This window comes from Anguilla anguilla, chromosome 7 (assembly GCF_013347855.1).
Source record: "Anguilla anguilla isolate fAngAng1 chromosome 7, fAngAng1.pri, whole genome shotgun sequence".
Lineage (NCBI taxonomy): Eukaryota > Metazoa > Chordata > Actinopteri > Anguilliformes > Anguillidae > Anguilla > Anguilla anguilla.
Genome location: NC_049207.1, coordinates 56,019,135 through 56,039,224, shown reverse-complemented (window position 1 = coordinate 56,039,224; position 20,090 = coordinate 56,019,135). Strand labels below are relative to the sequence as shown.

The 20,090-nt window shown below is 47.3% G+C and overlaps 1 protein-coding gene across 3 annotated transcripts; it reads left to right on the top strand.

Annotated features, from left to right (window-relative positions):
- The first annotated feature begins 1,247 nt into the window (after nt 1–1,247).
- On the top strand, nt 1,248–19,720 carry coro2a (coronin, actin binding protein, 2A). Of its 3 annotated transcripts, none has more exons than XM_035426262.1 (12): nt 1,248–1,707; nt 13,203–13,403; nt 13,579–13,695; nt 14,627–14,776; nt 15,611–15,790; nt 16,699–16,815; nt 17,046–17,150; nt 17,299–17,395; nt 18,056–18,168; nt 18,815–18,905; nt 19,099–19,355; nt 19,527–19,720. In XM_035426262.1, exons 1-12 carry the CDS (start codon nt 1,696–1,698, stop codon nt 19,656–19,658), a joined length of 1,572 nt encoding a protein of 523 aa, XP_035282153.1. In that variant the 5' UTR covers nt 1,248–1,695; the 3' UTR covers nt 19,659–19,720. The 3 variants fall into 3 exon arrangements, with proteins under 3 accessions (XP_035282153.1, XP_035282155.1, XP_035282154.1); XM_035426264.1 differs by lacking the exon at nt 1,248–1,707 and adding an exon at nt 3,865–3,954; XM_035426263.1 differs by lacking the exon at nt 1,248–1,707 and adding an exon at nt 9,397–9,919.
- Nucleotides 19,721–20,090: the final 370 nt, after the last annotated feature.

Sequence of the window (20,090 nt, the reverse complement as noted above, 5' to 3'; positions counted from 1 at the left end):
TGCTTTCTTTAGTCCAGAAGACTTTAGTCAGTGGTTTCACAGTGTAAGAGAAGGAACTTGATTCTGCAGCTGCCTATATCAAAAATATTTTTATTTTTTCTCCGGACTCATCCTAGTTACACTCGTCCAGACTCCTAACATGCACACGGGAGGCAGTCTTTATATCAGAGTATGTGAAAAGGATAATGTCAGAGCTTTGTTCCACTGGTTTCGAAATGGCACATCTATGCAATAAAATGTTCAATGGACATCTGCAAGAATCTGAAAACTGATCAAATGTAATGTCTGGAAGAAAAAGAAAAAAAGAAAAAAAAAAAAATATATATATATATATATATATATATATATATATATATATATAAAATTTTATCTGGAACTTAGTTCTACCAGATATTGCGAAGAGCTTGTTCCCTGTTTGTTAGACGGTTTCCGGGACGTCTTTTTATGACATTGACATGCTTATAATAAAGTGCGAAAGCTCGTATTACATTCACAGCAGCACTAAATGCATGTATTTAAGATAATCGTGGATTATTGAGGATTGAGGTATTTCGTCATCTCTGGACGCAAACCATTCAGGGCTAGTTAGACCTCCTATTAATGCAGTGAGTCCTGCACAGGCACATCATATAGTACCACTCCTAGCTGCATCGTCCTTTACGCTATTAAAACTCAATATTATAGGCTAGTCTGAAAACCTTAGTATTTTTAAAATCATGTTTCGCTGCACGCCACCGCTGGGCGACAAATGCCCTGCGGTTGGCTACTGGCTGGCTGCTTTGACCCATTTATCGGAATTACTTTTGTTTATCCCTGGGTCACATGGATTATAGCAACAGTATGATAGTCTTAGCGAATGCTTGGACTGTCATCGAAAAAGAAGCCATCGAAGCTTTCAAGCCTTATGTGAGCTAGCCAACGTACTTTGCTTTGTAGTAAAAACGGAACGCCTTCTAGCATTGACATAAATCAAAGATATTCTTACTTAATGAAGTGTGAATCGCTATTGAATCTATTCGTTACACAGAATATGGTAGCTCGACGTAAACTGTTTACGATCTCTAACCACCGTACGCTACCTATATTCTATACTGTTAATTGGTTTCAAATTGCACATCCCTTGACAAAAATGTATGCAACATGAAGAGTTGGCTAAAATTATTGCGGCAACACCGGTGTGTTACTTTGCCCTGCCCACACATCCCTATGGTAACTGTAGCCCACGTGCTGTATACGTCAACAAGGGCTTGCCATTCGAATGACAAAGTCAAGAAGCAGGAGTCGAGTTTATTGATAAAATAGCCCATGCTGGTGGTAAGAAAGGAGAATTGGGGTGTCTAGTCTTTTTTTCGCTTGGAGAGGGGTTCTCTTCCTCCCTCTCTCCACTCGTCCTCTCCTCCTCTCCAGCTAGGCGGATGCCCTATTTAGAAGCACCTTGGTGTGTTTAGTTTACGTGGGCTCACCAGGGCGATTGACTCGCGCTTTCTTCCTTTCCACCCATCAACTGTGTGCCCTGTCAGTCCGCCAGACCGTCATGACTTATGTATGAACATTGCACGGATACATTAAACGCCGTTGGATACCTACTACGTAACCCGAGGAATCAAGAAGTTCCACATAGCGAGTAGCACATTGCAGAGTTCCAAACCATTATCGCGGTTTGCGCCTCCGTGGCAATCCTATACGACGTCCTTTATGACAACAAAGGTAAGACACGATTGATCATAAAACAAGTCTTTAAATTGTGCTCGGAATGTACTTTGACACATGGTAACTTTTACTGACATAGGCTACTATTATGGGGAGTGCCTGTTTATTTCGAGGGTGTGACATGTCAGCGAAACAGCATATCCCATGGGTGCACCTACGAGATGCAGGGCATTCAACGTAATCTTATCAATGGAAACTGCTACGGCGTCCGTGCCTCTGAACTTTGGCAGCTGAGTGTAGAACAACTGTTTGTTTCTTTGGAAGACCGCTAATATATTCAAAACAAGCATGTCAGTGCCTTTTTCGAAGCGCTGCACCTCGCAGTCGGTTTGACGGGCCATAAAGATCGTCTTTGAGATGGAGAAGTAGGACGAGTTACCTGCACGCTAGGGTCATGTAATGTGAATGTTGTCAAAATAGCAACATTGATTACTTGGAAGTCTTGCTAGGAGCAGCACGCTGAGGCCGTTCCACAAAGCATTGCGTCAGAAATTTGTCAAGAATCGCTTTTCGTTCGGTGACAGTGTAATGCAGCCGACTCATGCTCCGGTCGGATAAAACGAGTAATTGTAGTTGCTTTCTGTTTTGAGAATAATTCTGAAACAGATGGCAGTAACGGTTTTGCACAACTGCCCCGTATGGTATGAAATATATGGCCACGACCATTCCATCCTTATGGTTAAATGTCCTAAGCCTCTAAATGCCTTCTGGCGTTGAAGTGTTGGAAGCAGTCTTGCCGGTAAAATTTTACTATATGCGAGGGTTTATTATTAATACAATTTTCTAAAGGGAAGAATTCGCCTTGATTCCTTTTAATGATTCATTTATTCAACCTAAAGAATTGTGAAAATATGGGTGTGGTACTCCAACACCTGATTTGTTGTGTTTTATGTCTTAGCTTATTTCAACATTGTAAATGTGTTATTTTCAATGTGACATCATTACATTACATTACATTTATTTGGCAGACATCAATATTGCTGTATTCATGTACAGTGCAGTCCATAAGTATTTGGACAGTGGAACAGTTCTTGTTTTTGCTCTAGACTACAGCACATTGGATTTTAAATGAAGCAATCAATGCGAGGTTAAGGAGCAGACCGTCTGCCTTAATTTTAGGGTATTTACATACACATCCACTCGTCCACGTTGCTATTGCAGGCCATTTTATACATATGTATTTTTCAAAGCAGTAGCGTATGTACCTTTTTGTGCCATTTGTTAAATGGAATTAGGATTTCAGCACCAACAACAAAGCTTTGATACAAAAAACATTTTTAAAAATTGTTGTCTTGTTTCCCGAGAACAAAAGCAGACGTGACACAATATCCACGTTGATAAAAAATAATTCCTTGCATTGAGGGTGCTTGGGCTCTTAGCTTGTATGGGCTCTTAGTTTGTATTGCACGCAGCCACAACACATTTTTTAATCTGCTGTAGGGCCAGATGTTATGTCTTTCCCATTGCCTGCGGGATTGCGATGGGACTGTAAAATCAACATAAAGTGTTGTGCTCAGGACTCAGAGAGCCCCAGTATGTCTCAGGTCTGCACTTTACATTCCTTTTCTGAGATGCTCACCAGAAGTGTGCATCATAGATGGGGCCCTGTTGAATGTTTTGCAAAATCAAATTTTCACAATATTACAGCAGCAAAGATTGGGTTTTGTCATTACAGTTAGCTAGATGGCATCATTACATTTACAGTTAAATTTGCATGGGTAAATGTAACCCAACCACGTGATTTCTCTACAATCTTTAATTTCTCCTCTGGATTTTTAAAAAGTGAAAGCAGGTAAACTTTAGTTTAATAACTCCAAGAGAAAGTGTGCACTGCATTTGAAATTCTTTAAGTGCGCTCATTCAGCTCAGGAACTGGATGTTGTGCAAGTTGGCCAGTATCCAAGGATATGCCCAGGGTAGTAAGGAGTGACCTGAGGTACGGACTTTGCCTTAATTAGCTTTGTCCTGCATTTATAATTAAATACTTTTTCAGGCATTCATTTTCATAAGGATGTGGACTATAAGAGCAGACATTCTCAGATATGAAGCTGAATGATATTAGTAAGGTTTTTTATTGATCTTGTCTCTAATCTCAAAGACAAATAAAAGTGTTCATATTAGCATTCAGTCTAGGATTTTCACCTGGTTATGCAAGTTTTAAATAATCACAGCAAGACATAATATCTCTGGAGGGGAATTCCACAGCTTTGTTAGGTGGGTGAGGTTTCAAAGTCCCTGTCTGTGGTAAGTAGCGTCTTTGACCAAGAGCAAACATACTGTAAATGTTAACTTGAGCACTTATTGATTAATATTGATTACTGGCTTTTGGACTGCCTCCTAAAAGATCTAATATTTTTAACACAAAGTGACACATTCATCGATAAAAAAGGAAGAAATTTTTCAGTGACTTTTCAAGACAACACATGCACAGTCTCATCTCAACCCAAATAATGACTGCATGGACTAACAGGGCTGCTTTAGCTCTTCTGATGATCAACACTATGACTGTCATATTAATGCCGTCTCTGGGCTGTGAAACATTACTGAAAGCGGAGGAATGCCATAGAGGGCTTGTTACTGGCACTGAGTCAGTGCAGAATATATCAGACGTGTTCCAACTGCAGCCGTCGAGATGCCAGGGATTACCCAGGGAGCAGTGCACAGTGGAAGAATAGAAGGACCTTCAGGTTCGGTGGGGGTTAGTTTTGCAGTCGAGATAATGCAGATCCGTGCTATAGGACGCTGCGCTTTTGAAAGGCAACTGGAATGACTGGTTCAGAGCGCCCTTTTCCATTCTGACTACGTGAGCACACCCGGGCTTTAAGCCGAGAGGAAGCCGCTTCCCCTGAAGACCTGCCCAATTGTTTACGGTGTTTTATGTTTGATGACAAAGCTGATTTGTGAGTGTGATGGGCGAGTGGGTAATGCACTGGGCTGCAGCCGGTGAGTCAGCCAGCTGGTGAGACTGTGTTAGGGAGCGTTCAGCAGGCTGGTGAGACTGTGTTAGGGAGCGTACAGCAGGCTGGTGACACTGTGTTAGGGAGCGTTCAGCAGGCTGGTGAGACTGTGTCAGGGAGCGTTCAGCAGGCTGGTGAGACTGTGTCAGGGAGCGTTCAGCAGGCTGGTGACACTGTGTCAGGGAGCGTTCAGCAGGCTGGTGACACTGTGTTAGGGAGCGTTCAGCAGGCTGGTGAGACTGTGTTAGGGAGCGTTCAGCAGGCTGGTGACACTGTGTTAGGGAGCGTTCAGCAGGCTGGTGACACTGTGTTAGGGAGCATTCAGCAGGCTGGTGAGACTGTGCTAGGGAGCGTTCAGCAGGCTGGTGAGACTGTGTTAGGGAGCGTTCAGCAGGCTGGTGAGACTGTGTTAGGGAGCGTTCAGCAGGCTGGTGACACTGTGTTAGGGAGCATTCAGCAGGCTGGTGAGACTGTGCTAGGGAGCGTTCAGCAGGCTGGTGAGACTGTGTTAGGGAGCGTTCAGCAGGCTGGTGACACTGTGTTAGGGAGCATTCAGCAGGCTGGTGAGACTGTGCTAGGGAGCGTTCAGCAGGCTGGTGAGACTGTGTTAGGGAGCGTTCAGCAGGCTGGTGACACTGTGTTAGGGAGCGTTCAGCAGGCTGGTGAGACTGTTAGGGAGCGTTCAGCAGGCTGGTGAGACTGTTAGGGAGCGTTCAGCAGGCTGGTGACACTGTGTTAGGGAGCGTTCAGCAGGCTGGTGAGACTGTGTCAGGGAGCGTTCAGCAGGCTGGTGAGACTGTGTTAGGGAGCGTTCAGCAGGCTGGTGACACTGTGTTAAGGGAGGGTTTGGCTCAGATTTTTCTTGAGGAAAGTACCTGTTGCTATTGGCACAGACACAACAACACGCACGCAGGCAGGCAGGCACGCACTCACACACACACACACACACACACACACACACGCACTCATGCACACAAACACGCATGCACACATGAACTTTTTAACTGTACTTTTAAAGATGTATAATAAAGGCAGCAGTAGCAGTATTCCTAAATTCACTTCTTGTTGTATAGGTACTGATACTCAGTAGCTGCAACACAGGGGGAAGAAAAAGCCAAGCACATAGGCACTCTCTAAAACTGCTATGACCTTCATACATTATAAATATCACTCAAACATCACATGATGTGCAAAGCCTTTTTCCTTAAGAACCCCCAGCACCCCCCCCCCCCTTAATCTTCCAGTACCATCTTTGGACATGAAGTGTACCTCCCACTCTTTGTTTCTTCTGTACTGTTGTCGGCTAATGGAAGTGATCTAATTACCGGGAGAGAGACAGCTAGAGTGCAGGCGATGGCTGAATAAGATGCTCAGTCTGCTGCTGCTTCCGCTGCTCGGCTGTGCGTTTGGTTTATTAAAGTGGCTGCTCCTCTGGCTGCTTGGAAATGATCAGGCCCGAGACGGACCTGGGAAAAGGAGGGGCCATCATTGATCTGCTTACATCTTACTGACCTGACTTTTACTCAGTTTGCCTGTGATTAGAAGCTGATGCATCATCACTAATGATCGCCATTAAGGGGAACGTCAATCAGTCAATTTTACTGGACCAGGATTCAACCGTATGCCCTTGATTGCCATGGTTTGTGATTGCGTTTTTGTTGTAAAAATTTATAAACTTTGCACTTCGCAGATATGTAGAACAGAGCGAGCCTCATTAGATCTTTCACATTTTGCGCATAAGCCATGTTGTGTTCCTGTATTTTCGTCTCTTACCTCTTCGCAGAGGGTTCTGGGTAGAACAGGCAGTCACATGGTGCCTTAATGATGTGGGTGCCATTGTCTCCCAGCTTCTGTGAGCCTGCAACACAATCCCGCACTGCTGCAGACCTGGCCTCCAACTCAATTAATGGATTGATTTAGTTTTATGTTTCTCGTCCTCATATGATATGTGTTATTACCAGAGAACAGTAATGGATTTAGGGAGCTATAAGGAGGCATTGTTTCCTGTGCATACATGCGGTGTTTACTCATGAGGGAAATGACAGGAGCAGCATCTCCAGCTCGTGTACAGGACACAGATTCGCAGACTGTCCTATTATCTGCTAATGGAAATGTCCGTCTCTTTCTCTCTGTTTCTTTCATGCACGTCCACGTTTGTGCACAAGCTTCCGCACACAACGCACAATTGACATCGCTCAGATAGGTGGAGCAGTGAAATTGAATAGCTGTTATTAATGGGGGTGAATACACCTGAATAATACAGCTGCATGTCCGAGAAATATTAGACTGGGAAGTGGCCCCCGTCTCCCGAGCTGTCCCAAAAGCAGATTTGGGTCGGGACAGCGTACCCTCTCGCACCCTTAAACACCACTCCGCTCTGCTTCTGTTCTCTGTTTGTACCACACATATGAAGTCTGCTGGTAATGCATAGAAAACAGAGAAATCTGCCGCCTCAGTGCTGAATTTCCTGTGTAAGCACAGCAGGAGGTCATGTCACCTGTTCATGTGTGTGTGTGTGTGTGTGTGCGTGTGTGTGTATGTGTGTGTGTGTGTGTGTGTGTGCGTGTGTGTGTATGTGTGTGTGTGTGTGTGTGTGTGTGTGTGTGTGTGTGTATGTGTGTGTGTGTGTGTCAGCGTTTAACGCAGGTGTCACCCGGAGGAGCCTTAACAAATCAGAGGGAGGTTCTGTTATGACATGAAATATGAGCTGAGTATTTATTTGAATAAAATAACAATGGCTGTGGATCGCCATAGGTGATAAGTTTGTGCATGAATGCATGAAACTAATCAATATGGTGTCCTTACTGTAAATGTCGGATTCACTATAATCCCTGATCATGCATGAATTAGAAATAATATTGACTTTGATGCCTGAATTTGGAGAGACAAGCTGGGGAGTGAGGGTCACTCTAATGTGCTGACAGTTGAATGCGTATGTGAAACTGCAACGGGCATTTCACGTTCCGAAGGGAGTTTATTACAGTATAAGCACTTTCTTTAGGAGGAGGAGTGGAGCAGCATGGTGGGTGTCTGTCTCTTTGGAGCCCGTAATGCACTCAGTCTTATGTTATACCGCACCTCTTTTGCGTCCTGTACCCTTGCTGATATGCCAGCTCTTCCCTGCTGATTTCATAATCTCTGAAGGAGGCGAAGCTAAAAATAGCCCCTGCGCATCCGCGCACTCCGTTTGAGTTTGAGCGCAACGCAAAACAGAGCCTCCCCCTGCCTGTCGTTCAGCGGGGCCCATCTGGGCTTCACCCCACCCCCAGCAGAGGGGGGGGGGGCAGAAGCAGGCCCCACCCACTACAAAGCTGAACGGCACCAAACGAATGTGCCGGAGATCGCCGTGCCGACAGCACCCATTATTACCCAGGTCAGACGATGACAGACGGGATGCTCGTTAATGTGGAAATTCTTCCCTTTTTTTTGCAGTGTGGTTCAGTAAATGCGCACACTCACAGGGACACGACAGTCCTCACTGGACCAGTCTCTCCTCGCTCACATTCTTCTCAGCGCTCTCGGTCTGTGTCCTTCACGTGACCGGCTCTTGGCAGCGGTGATCTCTGGTTATAATCCCCGATTAGTGGGTGGATCAAAGGCCTGGTCTCTATTGTTTAGCCCTCCGAAAAGCACCAAGCGTTAACGCTCAACCGTTCGCCCGTCTTTGACTGCTAACGGAACGGGCCGTGACCTGTCCAGGGTGTGGACAGGTAGCGTTCTGAGTGCCGTTCTCACCCCCGCTCTGATAGGGGGGGGGGGTGAGGGGTCTGCATTGGGCTGGGGAGATGGACGGATGAGGGAGGGGTTAAATTTGTTTACATTTAATTTGGCTGTGTCAAGCCTCTGAAGCAGTCGCAGTGCTGACCCAGGCTAATGCAGAACGGTCTTTGTCTCTCGTCTTGTCTGGAGTTGGCCTCTTCACTTTCATGCTTATTTTCGGTCGGTTCGCCTCGCGTTGCTTGCAAATGAGTGTGCTGTGGGTTTTACTGTTTAAACACTCGCCATGGCTAAAGATCAGCGGCTGTCCAATGAGAATAAACCAGGTTGTAATACAGGTAATGTGTTAGTGAAATGAATGGATTGAAAGGAAAGCAACCGTGTACTTGCTGATGGAAGGTCACAGGATGGAAGGTCACAGGTCCATCTGTGAGCTGTGAATGTTTGCTGCACATGTAGCCCAGAGACTACAGTTATTTGATTTCTGTTTACGCCTTCATTTTCATATCAGAGTTTAATCTGATTTCAGGATGGTTAACATCTCACAAAGGAAAACTACGTGTCTCAAAAACAGAATCTCTGTGGGACTTTGTGTGTACTAAATAATTGCAAATACAGAACTCTTGCAGTGTTAGTGCAGTGTTTGTGAGTATCGTGCAGTGCTGGACTCCTCCGCGCGTTTCCGTGGCAGACGGTTCGTCGGGTGTGTCCCTAAGTGGCTCGTTTTCCTAAGTGACGTGCCCGTCGGCGCTGATGCCAGCTCCCTGGCGCCAGTGCGCCGCGGCGTGCCCGACGTGTGGCTGGCTGTGACTGCTGGAGAAGACCACGGGCTGCTGGGTGAGCGCAGATTAACTGGAGAGCGGCCAGCTGTGTCGCGCTGCATGTGCCGCTGCGTCGGTGTCATCTATTAAAACACGATTTTTTACTGCAGTTTAATTTGTCACTGTTAATCCATCGCTTGGTCTCTGTGGATTTTGACTGCCAGTCATAATCCACACTCAGTGCGGCTGCATCCTTCTCTAATCTTTGTTTTTGGCTCATGGAATTTATTAATACACACTGACGATGCGAAGAGTGGCTGGGAACGCTGGTGGTGTGTGACTGCGCGGGACCAGCGGAGATAAAAACCTAAAAGCAGTGAAAACGCTCTGGTGTTATTTATAAAAACCTGGAGAGGCTGAGGCGTGCCTGCCCTGCTGAGGCTCAGCGAGGGGGCGGGGCTTCTGTTTACCTACCTTGTTTCCTGCTGGGATAGGCTCCGCCCTTTTAAGGAGTGTTGAGGCGCACGCACACGCGCACACACACACACACACACACACACGCACGTTCAGCGCTGCAGCGGTGGATGAGATACAGGGATACCGCGCGGTGCGTGCCGGTGTGACTGCGGGATTTCTGGCGCCTCCGAGCCGTTGCTCTACAGCCGAGAGTCTCTCGCCTGGGGAGGGAAGAGCACCTGGCCGACAGGCGGGGGGGGAATCTGACCCCTTCCTGCCCCCGTTTTCGCAGCTCTACCTTTCAGCCACGGAGCCAGGGTGAGTCGGGGTGTGGAGAGCGGGGGGGGCGGGGAGGAGCGACTTAACCCCCAGGGGGTAGGGACTCCCCAGCGGGGAGAAAGGCGTTCACAGGACTGGAGCGTGTTGCTGTTTAAGAGAAAGGGCAGGGCAGGACAAGACTTCTGGGAAGGAGCCTCCAGGATATCATATTCCATACGTAGCAGTGCCTGTTCTGTAGAGCAGGGAGATTCTGAGCGCACGGGCATGTAAAACGCTCTGACTCCTGGGGAACGGCTGGCGGTGTGGTCATAGACCGCTGAGAGTGGGTGTGGCTTACTGAGCGTGGCAGAGCGCATGGCGACTTTAAGTGCTTTGGGGGTTAGTGTGTGTGTGTGTGTGTGTGTGTGTGTGTGTGGAACTGGAGAACTGGGGCGTGGTGGTGGTGGTGGGGGGGGTGGGGGGCAGTTATTGTGCATGTGGAGAGCTGCAGAGATGTTCATTTCCAGTGCAGATATATCTTCTCTCAAAAGGGCTCGATGTTGTTGCTTCTTCAGAACACTCAGAATGTGGTTTTCCTCCAAACGCCAGAAAGATGTGTTCACGTGCGGAAGCATATTAGCATGTATGTAATTACAGCGGAAGGTGGCACGCAGGGAGACAGCTCTTTACATGTACAAACAAACTCCCTGTTCCTGTTTCTCTCATCATTGTGAAGCAAACAAGTAGGGCAGCATTGCCAATCCCAATATGACCTCTGAAAAATGCCTACTGAGTAACACATCAGTGGAAAAACGTATCCTTACACAGCACCTTTATTTTTATAGTACTTTTTGACTGCAAAACTTGTGACAAACCCGGAACCTGAGAGATGAGTGAGCACACACACACACGCGCATGCACGCACACACACACACACACACACACAAGCAGTCACGCAAACACACACAACCATGCACATGTGCATACACAAAGGAGTAAGGAGATAAAGCTTGCATAACTGCACCTACTAAATTAATGTAATGTAATGTACTGTATTGTAATAGGCATTTTTAATAATGACTGTGCCTGGGTAAGTCTTATTCTCTTGCCTTAGTCTTGGACCTTTGGCCTGGTCTTGGTTTGCACTACCTTTCCGCGTCATTGTCTCTGTCTGGAAGCATACCTCTGTCCTGGGAACCCCGCTGTGTTAAACTCCAGCCCCACCACCCCCACTTTCTCTCAAGGCACCTGTATGGAGTCCCAGTTGTCTGTTAGCCTATTGTACTTTCCAGGGAGGTGTCTGGTTTCAATGAAACCTCGCTTCTCTGTGTGCTATCAGGTCCAACAGGAGCGTGGACAAAAAAATGTGGGGTCAACCCAAACATCCCGCGGTTCACGTTTCCCATTCAGAGGAGGACAAAAGTCTGCAGGCGACCGGCCTGCCTTCCCTACTTCATCCCACTTACAGAGTCCCTGTGTGGGTTAACCCTTTACTGTGTGAGACCACAAATATGCCACTGGAACGTTCTTAACTGAACATTCTGACGCTGGTGATGTAACAATCGCTTCTGGCAACTGAAAGCAGTGGAGTTCTGGAACACTGACTTGGAATTTTGAACATTCCAAAACACCTTCTCTTCAGTGGGCTAAAGGTGTGTGTTCATATGATTTTTAGGCAGCGAAACCAGGAAAGGGAGGATCCACAGAACTTTGCTTCAGGCGTGGTTATGGATCTGCCAGTGAACTTTGTACTAACCACCCCCACCCCCACAAACGGTGTTGCACATACTGCAGATAAAACAAACAGAAGAGAATTGCAGGCAAACGTTATATCTAGTTTTTAAACAGAGATATTTCTTTTTGAAAAACTGAAGTTGAAAATGACTGGCATTTTGATGGCAGATATGCCACCTGCCACATTACACCTTGGGTGCGTATGCCCCTTACAATCACAACAGTTTGCTGGTATGTTCATGCATACCACTCACAGTGTATTTAAACCATGCTGAGAATGTTATCGCCCACTTGAATTGCTGTAATCTTTTCATTCATGCGAATCTTGCTTTGTTATTTTTAACTACTGAATGAAGTCTGGGTCTGTCACACACACACACATACACGCACACACACACACACGCACACACACACACACACATACACACACACACACACACACACACACACACACACACACACACGCGCACACACACACACACACACACACACACACATACACACACGCACACACACACACACACACACACACATACACACACGCACACACACACACACACACACGCACACACATACACACACGCACACACACTGTTTTCTGCAGATCAGTTTACTGTACAGTCACATGACCTCATTTGATTTTCATTTTCTAACCAAAGCTCAGAGACAAAAAAAAAACATTTAAATACAGCAAGGGCATCAGGTTGAGCTAGTGTACATCAGTAGTTTTCCCTTGTATCCATGCTGGTTAGTGTGTGCGACATCATGTATGGCATTTAGAACATGCAAAAGCAGCGTGACGCCTTGCAGTCTGCATGTCTGGGTGGGTCGGGTTGAGAGAGCGCAGCTGATAAGAATCTGAGGCTGTAGTGGCCATAAAACTTCAGGTGAAATGGTGACGCCATTTCTTTCTCATTCAAATTGGGTTTGGCCAGCAGAGGAGCAGTGAGAGGTAGCAGGGAGGGCCCGGGACTGAAGGAGAAACCGTTTAAAGGGTTCCCGCAGAGCCAGATCCCAAAATAAATAAATTAATAATAAATAAAAAAAATTAAAATAATGAGATTCAGTCAGATTATTTACTGTGGGACCTGGATTCTGTCCACTACACTGGATTTGCATTTGCAGAGCGGCTTCTCAGAACCCCTTGCACCTGCAGGGGCGGCGTGTTCTAGGCAAATGCGACGCAGCCCGTCTTTCTGCAGAGGTCACTGTTGATGTTTTACATGTATGAGGTAATGCGCTTCAGCCCCTGCGGCTCAGGCTAATGGGGGCTTCTCCGCGTTAACGAATCCCTCGTGCACGAGGTCAGAACTATACTCATGATTACGGACAGCAAAATAGTGAGCAAAATAGAAAATTTTGGACAAATAGTTCATATGCTGACGGCTGATGCCTTTTCTTGGGTGTGAGGAGTGCCTTTTTATATAAGGCATGTGCCTTATATAAAAGATATCCAATTTCTTGCCTGCGCAGAGCAGCTGCTTTCCGTACGCAGCTCACCGTCCGGCTGTGCAGAGCAGCTGCTTTCCGTGCGCAGCTCACCGTCCGGCTGCGCAGAGCAGCTGCTTTCCGTGCGCGGCTCACCGTCCGGTTTCTGGTCTCGTTCCAGATGACATGGCGGCCCCAGTATCGCACGTCCAAGTTCCGGCACGTGTTCGGCAAGGCCGCCGCCAAGGAGAACTGCTACGACGGCGTCCCCATCACCCGGAGCGTCCAGGACAACAACTTCTGCGCCGTCAACCCGCACTTCGTCGCCGTCATCACAGAGTGCGCCGGGGGCGGAGCCTTTCTGGTCCTCTCCATTCGCCACGTGAGGCCCCGCCCACCTCCAGCTCTGCCTTTCTGGCAATAGTGATGCGGCGATACTGTAGACCTCAGCTAATGACCAGGAGAGTGCCATTTTGGGCACCTGCATGATTCCAATCCAGTGACGCCTCACTGTAAGAAAGGTGGCCTGACTTTCTCCGTTCTGCTGGTCTTTTCAGACGGGGAAAGTGGACCCCCACCACCCGCGAGTGTGCGGCCACAAGGGGAACGTGCTGGACATCAAATGGAACCCCTTCAACGACTTCTGCATCGCGTCCTGCTCTGAGGACACTACTGTGAGTCATCACCCCGCCAACCTGACACCTGCAACGTCCTTCATTGTCACACACCCGCAACGTCCTTCATTGTCACACACCCGCCACATCCTTCACAGTCACACACCCGCCACATCCTTCACAGTCACACACCCGCCACATCCTTCACAGTCACACACCCGCAACGTACTGCACAGTCACACACCCGCAAGTCCTGCACAGTCACACATCCGCAACGTCCTGCACAGTCACACACCCGCCACGTCCTGCACAGTCACACGCCCGCCACATCCTTCACAGTCACACACCCGCAAGTCCTGCACAGTCACACACCCGCAACGTCCTGCACAGTCACACACCCGCCACGTCCTGCACAGTCACACACCCTCCACATCCTTCACAGTCACACATCCGCAAGTCCTGCACAGTCACACACCCGCAACGTCCTGCACAGTCACACACCCGCCACGTCCTTCACAGTCACACACCCGCAACGTCCTTCACAGTCACACACCCGCAACGTCCTTCACTGCCACACACCCGCAACGTCCTGCACAGTCACACGCCCGCCACGTCCTTCACAGTCACACACCCGCTGCTTCACAGCACTGCTCATTCACAAATCCCACCCTTCCAACCCACAGCGTAGCCGGAAATTGGGCCTGCAGAGGAGTAGGCGGTGCCAGAACTTCCTAGGCAGACAGTCCCAGTTGGACGTGGCGGCTCAGCCAAGATAAACGGGTTGAATACTGGCAGCACAAACATTAGGCATCATCCGGCGCAAACTGTCTCTTCAAAACAGTCAGACTATTTTCACACATTCTGAAACTGCATGAGAGAAATTGATCCAGATTGAAGCTAATATCCACTATTTGCTGGAGGTGTTTGGTTTATTTAAACCGCTGTGGTGTACACTGTGCAGTACACAGGTAACGTGCACATTCCTTTCCAGGTGAAAATCTGGGACATTCCAAAGCATGGCGTAATGAAGGACATCACGGTCCCCACGAAGGAGCTGCAGGGTCACTCTCGGAGGGTGGGGTTCATCGAGTGGCACCCCACCGCCAGCAACGTGCTCTTCAGCACGGCCTACGACTACAAGGTACCAAGCCAAGCCGCGACCCAGTTCCTACGGGTCTCAAACACTCAATCCAGGCCTCAACCAGTTACTATGGGTTTCAAACACTCAATCCAGGCCTCGACCAGTTACTATGGGTCTCAAACACTTAATCCAGGCCTCAACCAGTTACTATGGGTCTCAAACACTCAATCCAGGCCTCGACCAGTTACTATGGGTCTCAAACACTCAATCCAGGCCTCGACCAGTTACTATGGGTCTCAAACACTCAATCCAGGCCTCAACCAGTTACTATGGGTCTCAAACACTCAATCCAGGCCTCGACCAGTTACTATGGGTCTCAAACACTCAATCCAGGCCTCAACCAGTTACTATGGGTTTCAAACACTCAATCCAGGCCTCAACCAGTTACTATGGGTCTCAAACACTCAATCCAGGCCTCGACCAGTTACTATGGGTCTCAAACACTCAATCCAGGCCTCGACCAGTTACTATGGGTCTCAAACACTCAATCCAGGCCTCAACCAGTTACTATGGGTCTCAAACACTCAATCCAGGCCTCAACCAGTTACTATGGGTTTCAAACACTCAATCCAGGCCTCAACCAGTTACTATGGGTCTCAAACACTTAATCCAGGCCTCAACCAGTTACTATGGGTCTCAACGCCTTGTTCGGAGAATAAAAGTCCTCCCCAGTATTTTGTTCCAGTCACCTGGATTTGCTAATTAGCACAATTCTTCAGCCAGGAGGTGGGACTAATCAGTGAGCTCAGCTGCCTGATTTCCTGGGTTGGAAGAAACACACGGCAGGACTTTTTACTTTCTGACCCCGTGACTTCCCCCCTCTGCGGTACGCAGGTGATGGTGTGGAACCTGGACACGCCGGAGCAGGTGATCAAGAACCCGGTGAAGACCATCAGCGAGCACTCGGACCTGGTGCTCTCCATGAGCTTCAACACCGACGGCAGCAGGCTGGCTACGTCCTGCAAGGACAAGAAGATACGCATCATAGAGACTCGCACTGGGAGACTCCTACAGGTGTGTGTGTGTGTGTGTGTGAGTGTGTGAGTGCGCGTGTGTGTGTGTGAGTGTGTGAGTGTGTGTGTGCGTGACTGTGTCCATGCGTATGAGAGTGTGTGTGTATGTATGTGCATGTGCATTTTTCCAGCATAAGTTCACAATACACACTTGCTTGATTTCCTTGTGTGGCAGATTTGATGACTATTAAAAGTTATATACTCATATCATGTATTGTATTACATTTTATTTGGAATGAAACTGAATTATGAGCTTTTGAAATGAAAACCTTGAGAGATGTTTACTGAGCTTAGCACAATATTTTCTGCGCAAGGGAGTGACACTCTTTTTGTGAATGAAAAGACCCTCATGCTGCTATCCCACTGCTATGTCCACATCCCCGGCTACACAAATACACACGTCACCTTCACAAAGCGTGTGTGTGTGTGCGTGCATGCGAGTGTGTGTGTGTGTGTGTTACATGCGTGCGTGCGTGTGTGTGTATGTGTGTGTACACGTCACCTCCACAAAGCTGGGCCTGAAGCAAGATTAAAATAGATGAGTCATACACACCGGTCTGTTTGTAATAGATTAGGCTGTACAATGCCACCTCTTGCATGACATCTTCAAGAAGTGCTGTCTCTCCATTTGTGTTTATCAAAAAAACATTGTTAGTTTGTCAGGGTCTTTATCACCCCTACGGGGAAATTTGTTCTGCAGCACAGTGACAACCAAAAAAACAATAAATGCACCCACAACAAACAGATAAACATAAAAAATATTGAGAACATTAAGGGCGCAAAAAATATTGAATGGAAGAATGAATACATAAATAAAAAACTTTTAAATTGTGAGCTCAGCATTAAGCCATGCACTGATGAAACGGTCGTTGACGCTGGCAGGACTTGACTCTTGCCACCTGCTTTCAGGAAGCTAACTGCAAGTCGCATAAAGCCAGCAAGGTGTTCTTTCTGGGGAACCTGAAGATGCTCCTTTCAACAGGAAACTCGCGGTGGAACCACAGGCAAATAGCTCTGTGGGATCAGGTAATAGGAACAGCTGTTTCCTTGTATTGCTAAAACAATTAATGGGTAAATCAAAAGCATGGAATGGTAATAGTTTCAGAGTTTTTCCTGCTTGGATTTAGATCAAAATGGCAGTACACCACACACAAAACTAATAACACAGTCATTGATCGGTGTAAAACAAATACCATGAGCAATCATTGATCTAGTTACTGATTTTCGGGTGTGCTAAAAGTTTTTGCACGTCGCAGGAGGACCTGTCGGTGCCGCTGGCAGAAGAGGACCTGGATGGCTCCTCTGGTGTTCTGTTCCCCTTCTATGACCCTGATACTCACATGCTGTACCTGGCTGGAAAGGTATGTCTGCATTTATAACTCCCCTGGTGATCTGTTATCGTACTCAACGCTGTGCTCTGTATTTAAGGGTGACTTGTGCAGATGGGTAATCTGGAGTGAGAGCGCTTTTCCTGTGTGTGTGAAACCAATGATGTCTGTCTGTTTCCAGGGCGACGGTAATATCAGATATTATGAAATCAGCTCGGAGAAACCCTACGTGCAGTACCTCAGCGAACATCGTTCCATCCTCCCACAGAAGGGAATGGGTGAGCTCAGTTCATTTAGGGAAACTGGTTGATTGTGTTTTAAAATGAAGTTACCCATATCAGTTACGGTTCTACTGTACCTTCCTAGTTTCTGTTGTGAAATGTTGCTGGGGCTCGGTGTTGAGAGCTTTAATAACTCTGACACTGTAGTTAAAGGGGAGGTGACGGGCATCACGCTGTGAGGTTTCACTGATCTTTAGAACTGTGTGATTAGTCGTGTCATTCGTTGTTCTCACGTCTCCACCCGTTAACATGGCTAACATTGTGATCAGTCAGTCCACACTGAGCCAGCGTTGCATCTGCAAGGCAGGGCATTTAATCTGTTTCTGGAGTTCCTTGTGTCTCCTATATTGTTTTATTAGTCCTGCTGTTTACTTACTTAATGAAATTTTGAATTATAGTTGAAGACTGTAGTTGAAGTTTATGACCTTATCTACTTTATTTCTGTTGTTTACTTAATTAATTACATTTTGAATGATAGTTGAAGACTATCGTTAAAGTATATGACCTTATCTACTTTATTTCTGTCTCTGAATTCCTTACTGTGGTTTAATATATGAGTGAACTAATATTGGTACATACAGCCAGTAGGTCATTTGTAATAAGTTGGCCATAAAACATGTGATGTCATTGACCCCGCCCTCTGCTCCTGTCTCCCAGGGGTCATGCCAAAGAGGGGTCTGGACGTGTGCTCCTGCGAGGTGTTCCGTTTTTACAGGCTGGTGACGATCAAGAGCCTCATCGAGCCGCTCTCCATGATCGTCCCGCGCAGGGTGAGAGAGATTCAGCTCAGGCCGCTTTTATTTGTGTGGCGCTTTTTACAGGGAGCTGTCACAGTGAAGCTTTACAGAGCAGCAAGGCAAGAGACAGAGCAAACAGAGCAAACACCAGGCCCCAGATAGCCAGCACATGAGGTAAAGAACTCCCAGTGGGGAGAAATCTCGAGAGGAACCTGGCTATAGAGGGGGAGCCCGTCCTCTGCTGGCCGGCCTGGTGTCAAGTAGCGGTAGAATGAAATGTAGGGGTCTATCACAGTGCAGAGAGCGCCCCCATCTGGCCAGATCAGAAAGGCTGGCGGTAGCATAATTAGCGGTAGCGTTGCCCATGAACTTTAATATTGTTTCATATGATTGTTTTTAGTTATTTTTAATGTCTTGGTTAGTAACAAGCTTTGAAAGTTCTCTGGGATCTCCGGACATTTTTATCAGATTTTACTCCTACAGATAAGGAGTTAACTCATTTAAAATGCCTATTAGGCCCAGGTGTGCTGTGAATGGTGTGTTATAGGAGGCAGAATCGTTGCCATGAGTGTAAAATCTCAGTACAGAACGCAGAGTTTTTGTATGAGATGCACTGAGGCTGCGTACCTGCAGTAGAGAGGGCTGTTTGAGCAGAGCTTGCTTTCTGTCCTCTGCGCAGTCGGAATCATACCAGGAAGACATCTACCCCATGACCGCAGGAGACCGGCCAGCGATGACTGCGGGAGAGTGGTTTACGGGGATGGACAAAGGTGAGGACCGCATAGATTGACAAAAAACTCTCAGACATTTACTTTTTAACTGTCAATGGGCGTTATCAGTTCATTTTTCCACAATAACAGATAAAATAAGACTAAATAATTTGACCCGTAACATTTTGATGTGGCGAGTGTTTTATTTTCCTAATTTGTGTGAAATAATGATATTGCTGTTGATTGACACTAGGCCCAGTCCTGATGTCCCTGAAGCCTGGGAGTAGATTAGCAGACCTGTACCCAGAGAAGGACACATCCCTGGGGGGCACGCCCTACCAGAGCCGGGCCGGGCTCCTGGAGCTCAGTCCCCTGGAGGGCCAAGACGCTAAGGGCCCAAACACCCTCAACGCCCCGTCCAAGGAGGACCAGACCCAGGGCACAGTCTGGACCACCACGTCCAATGGGTGCGAGCTCATGCAGTGTTCCCCTCCTAAAACTGAAAACGAGGTACGGCGGCTTTCAAATGAGGGCTGGGCGGGGGGTGTGGGGGTGGAGAGGAGAGGAGAGGGGGAGGCTTATTAATTAGTTCAGTCAAGTTGGGTTGCCAGATTTAAAATTTATACTGACAGTTTGTGTGTGTGTGTGTGTGTGTGTGTGTGTGTGCGTGTGTGTGTGTAGCTCCGACAGGCGTTTTTCCAGCAGCAGAATGAGATTCGTCGGCTAATGGATCTGCTGACCCAGAGGGATGTGCGGATTAAACAGTTAGAGCTGGAAATCAACAATGTGAAGAACTCACGGGGACCACCATGACACCTGCCAGGTCCTCCCCCCCTCCCCTGCACCCCCCCGGGGACCACCATGACACCTGCCAGGTCCCCCCCCACAACCCCCCCCCCCCCCCACTGCACCCCTCACCCCCCCGGGGACCCTTTCTATGAATGTAACTCCAGGGCTGCACGGTGCATCCTCTCATCGTCCCTTATGTAAATAGCTTTTAATTCAAAATCTTCCTCCTAAGATAGGCACTGATTTTTTTTTATGTTAACTGACCAATTCTAAAAAGCACCTTTAGCTTTAAAAAAAAAAAAAAAAAAAAAAAAAAAATAAGAATATTTTTTAAAAAGTTGAGCTGGAAGATTATCTCATGCAGCATGCACTGTATTTTTACTGGAACATATAATTACTTTTCCTTTGTAAATATAATATAAATATTTTAAATGGGCCCTAAAGGACAGGAGTTTG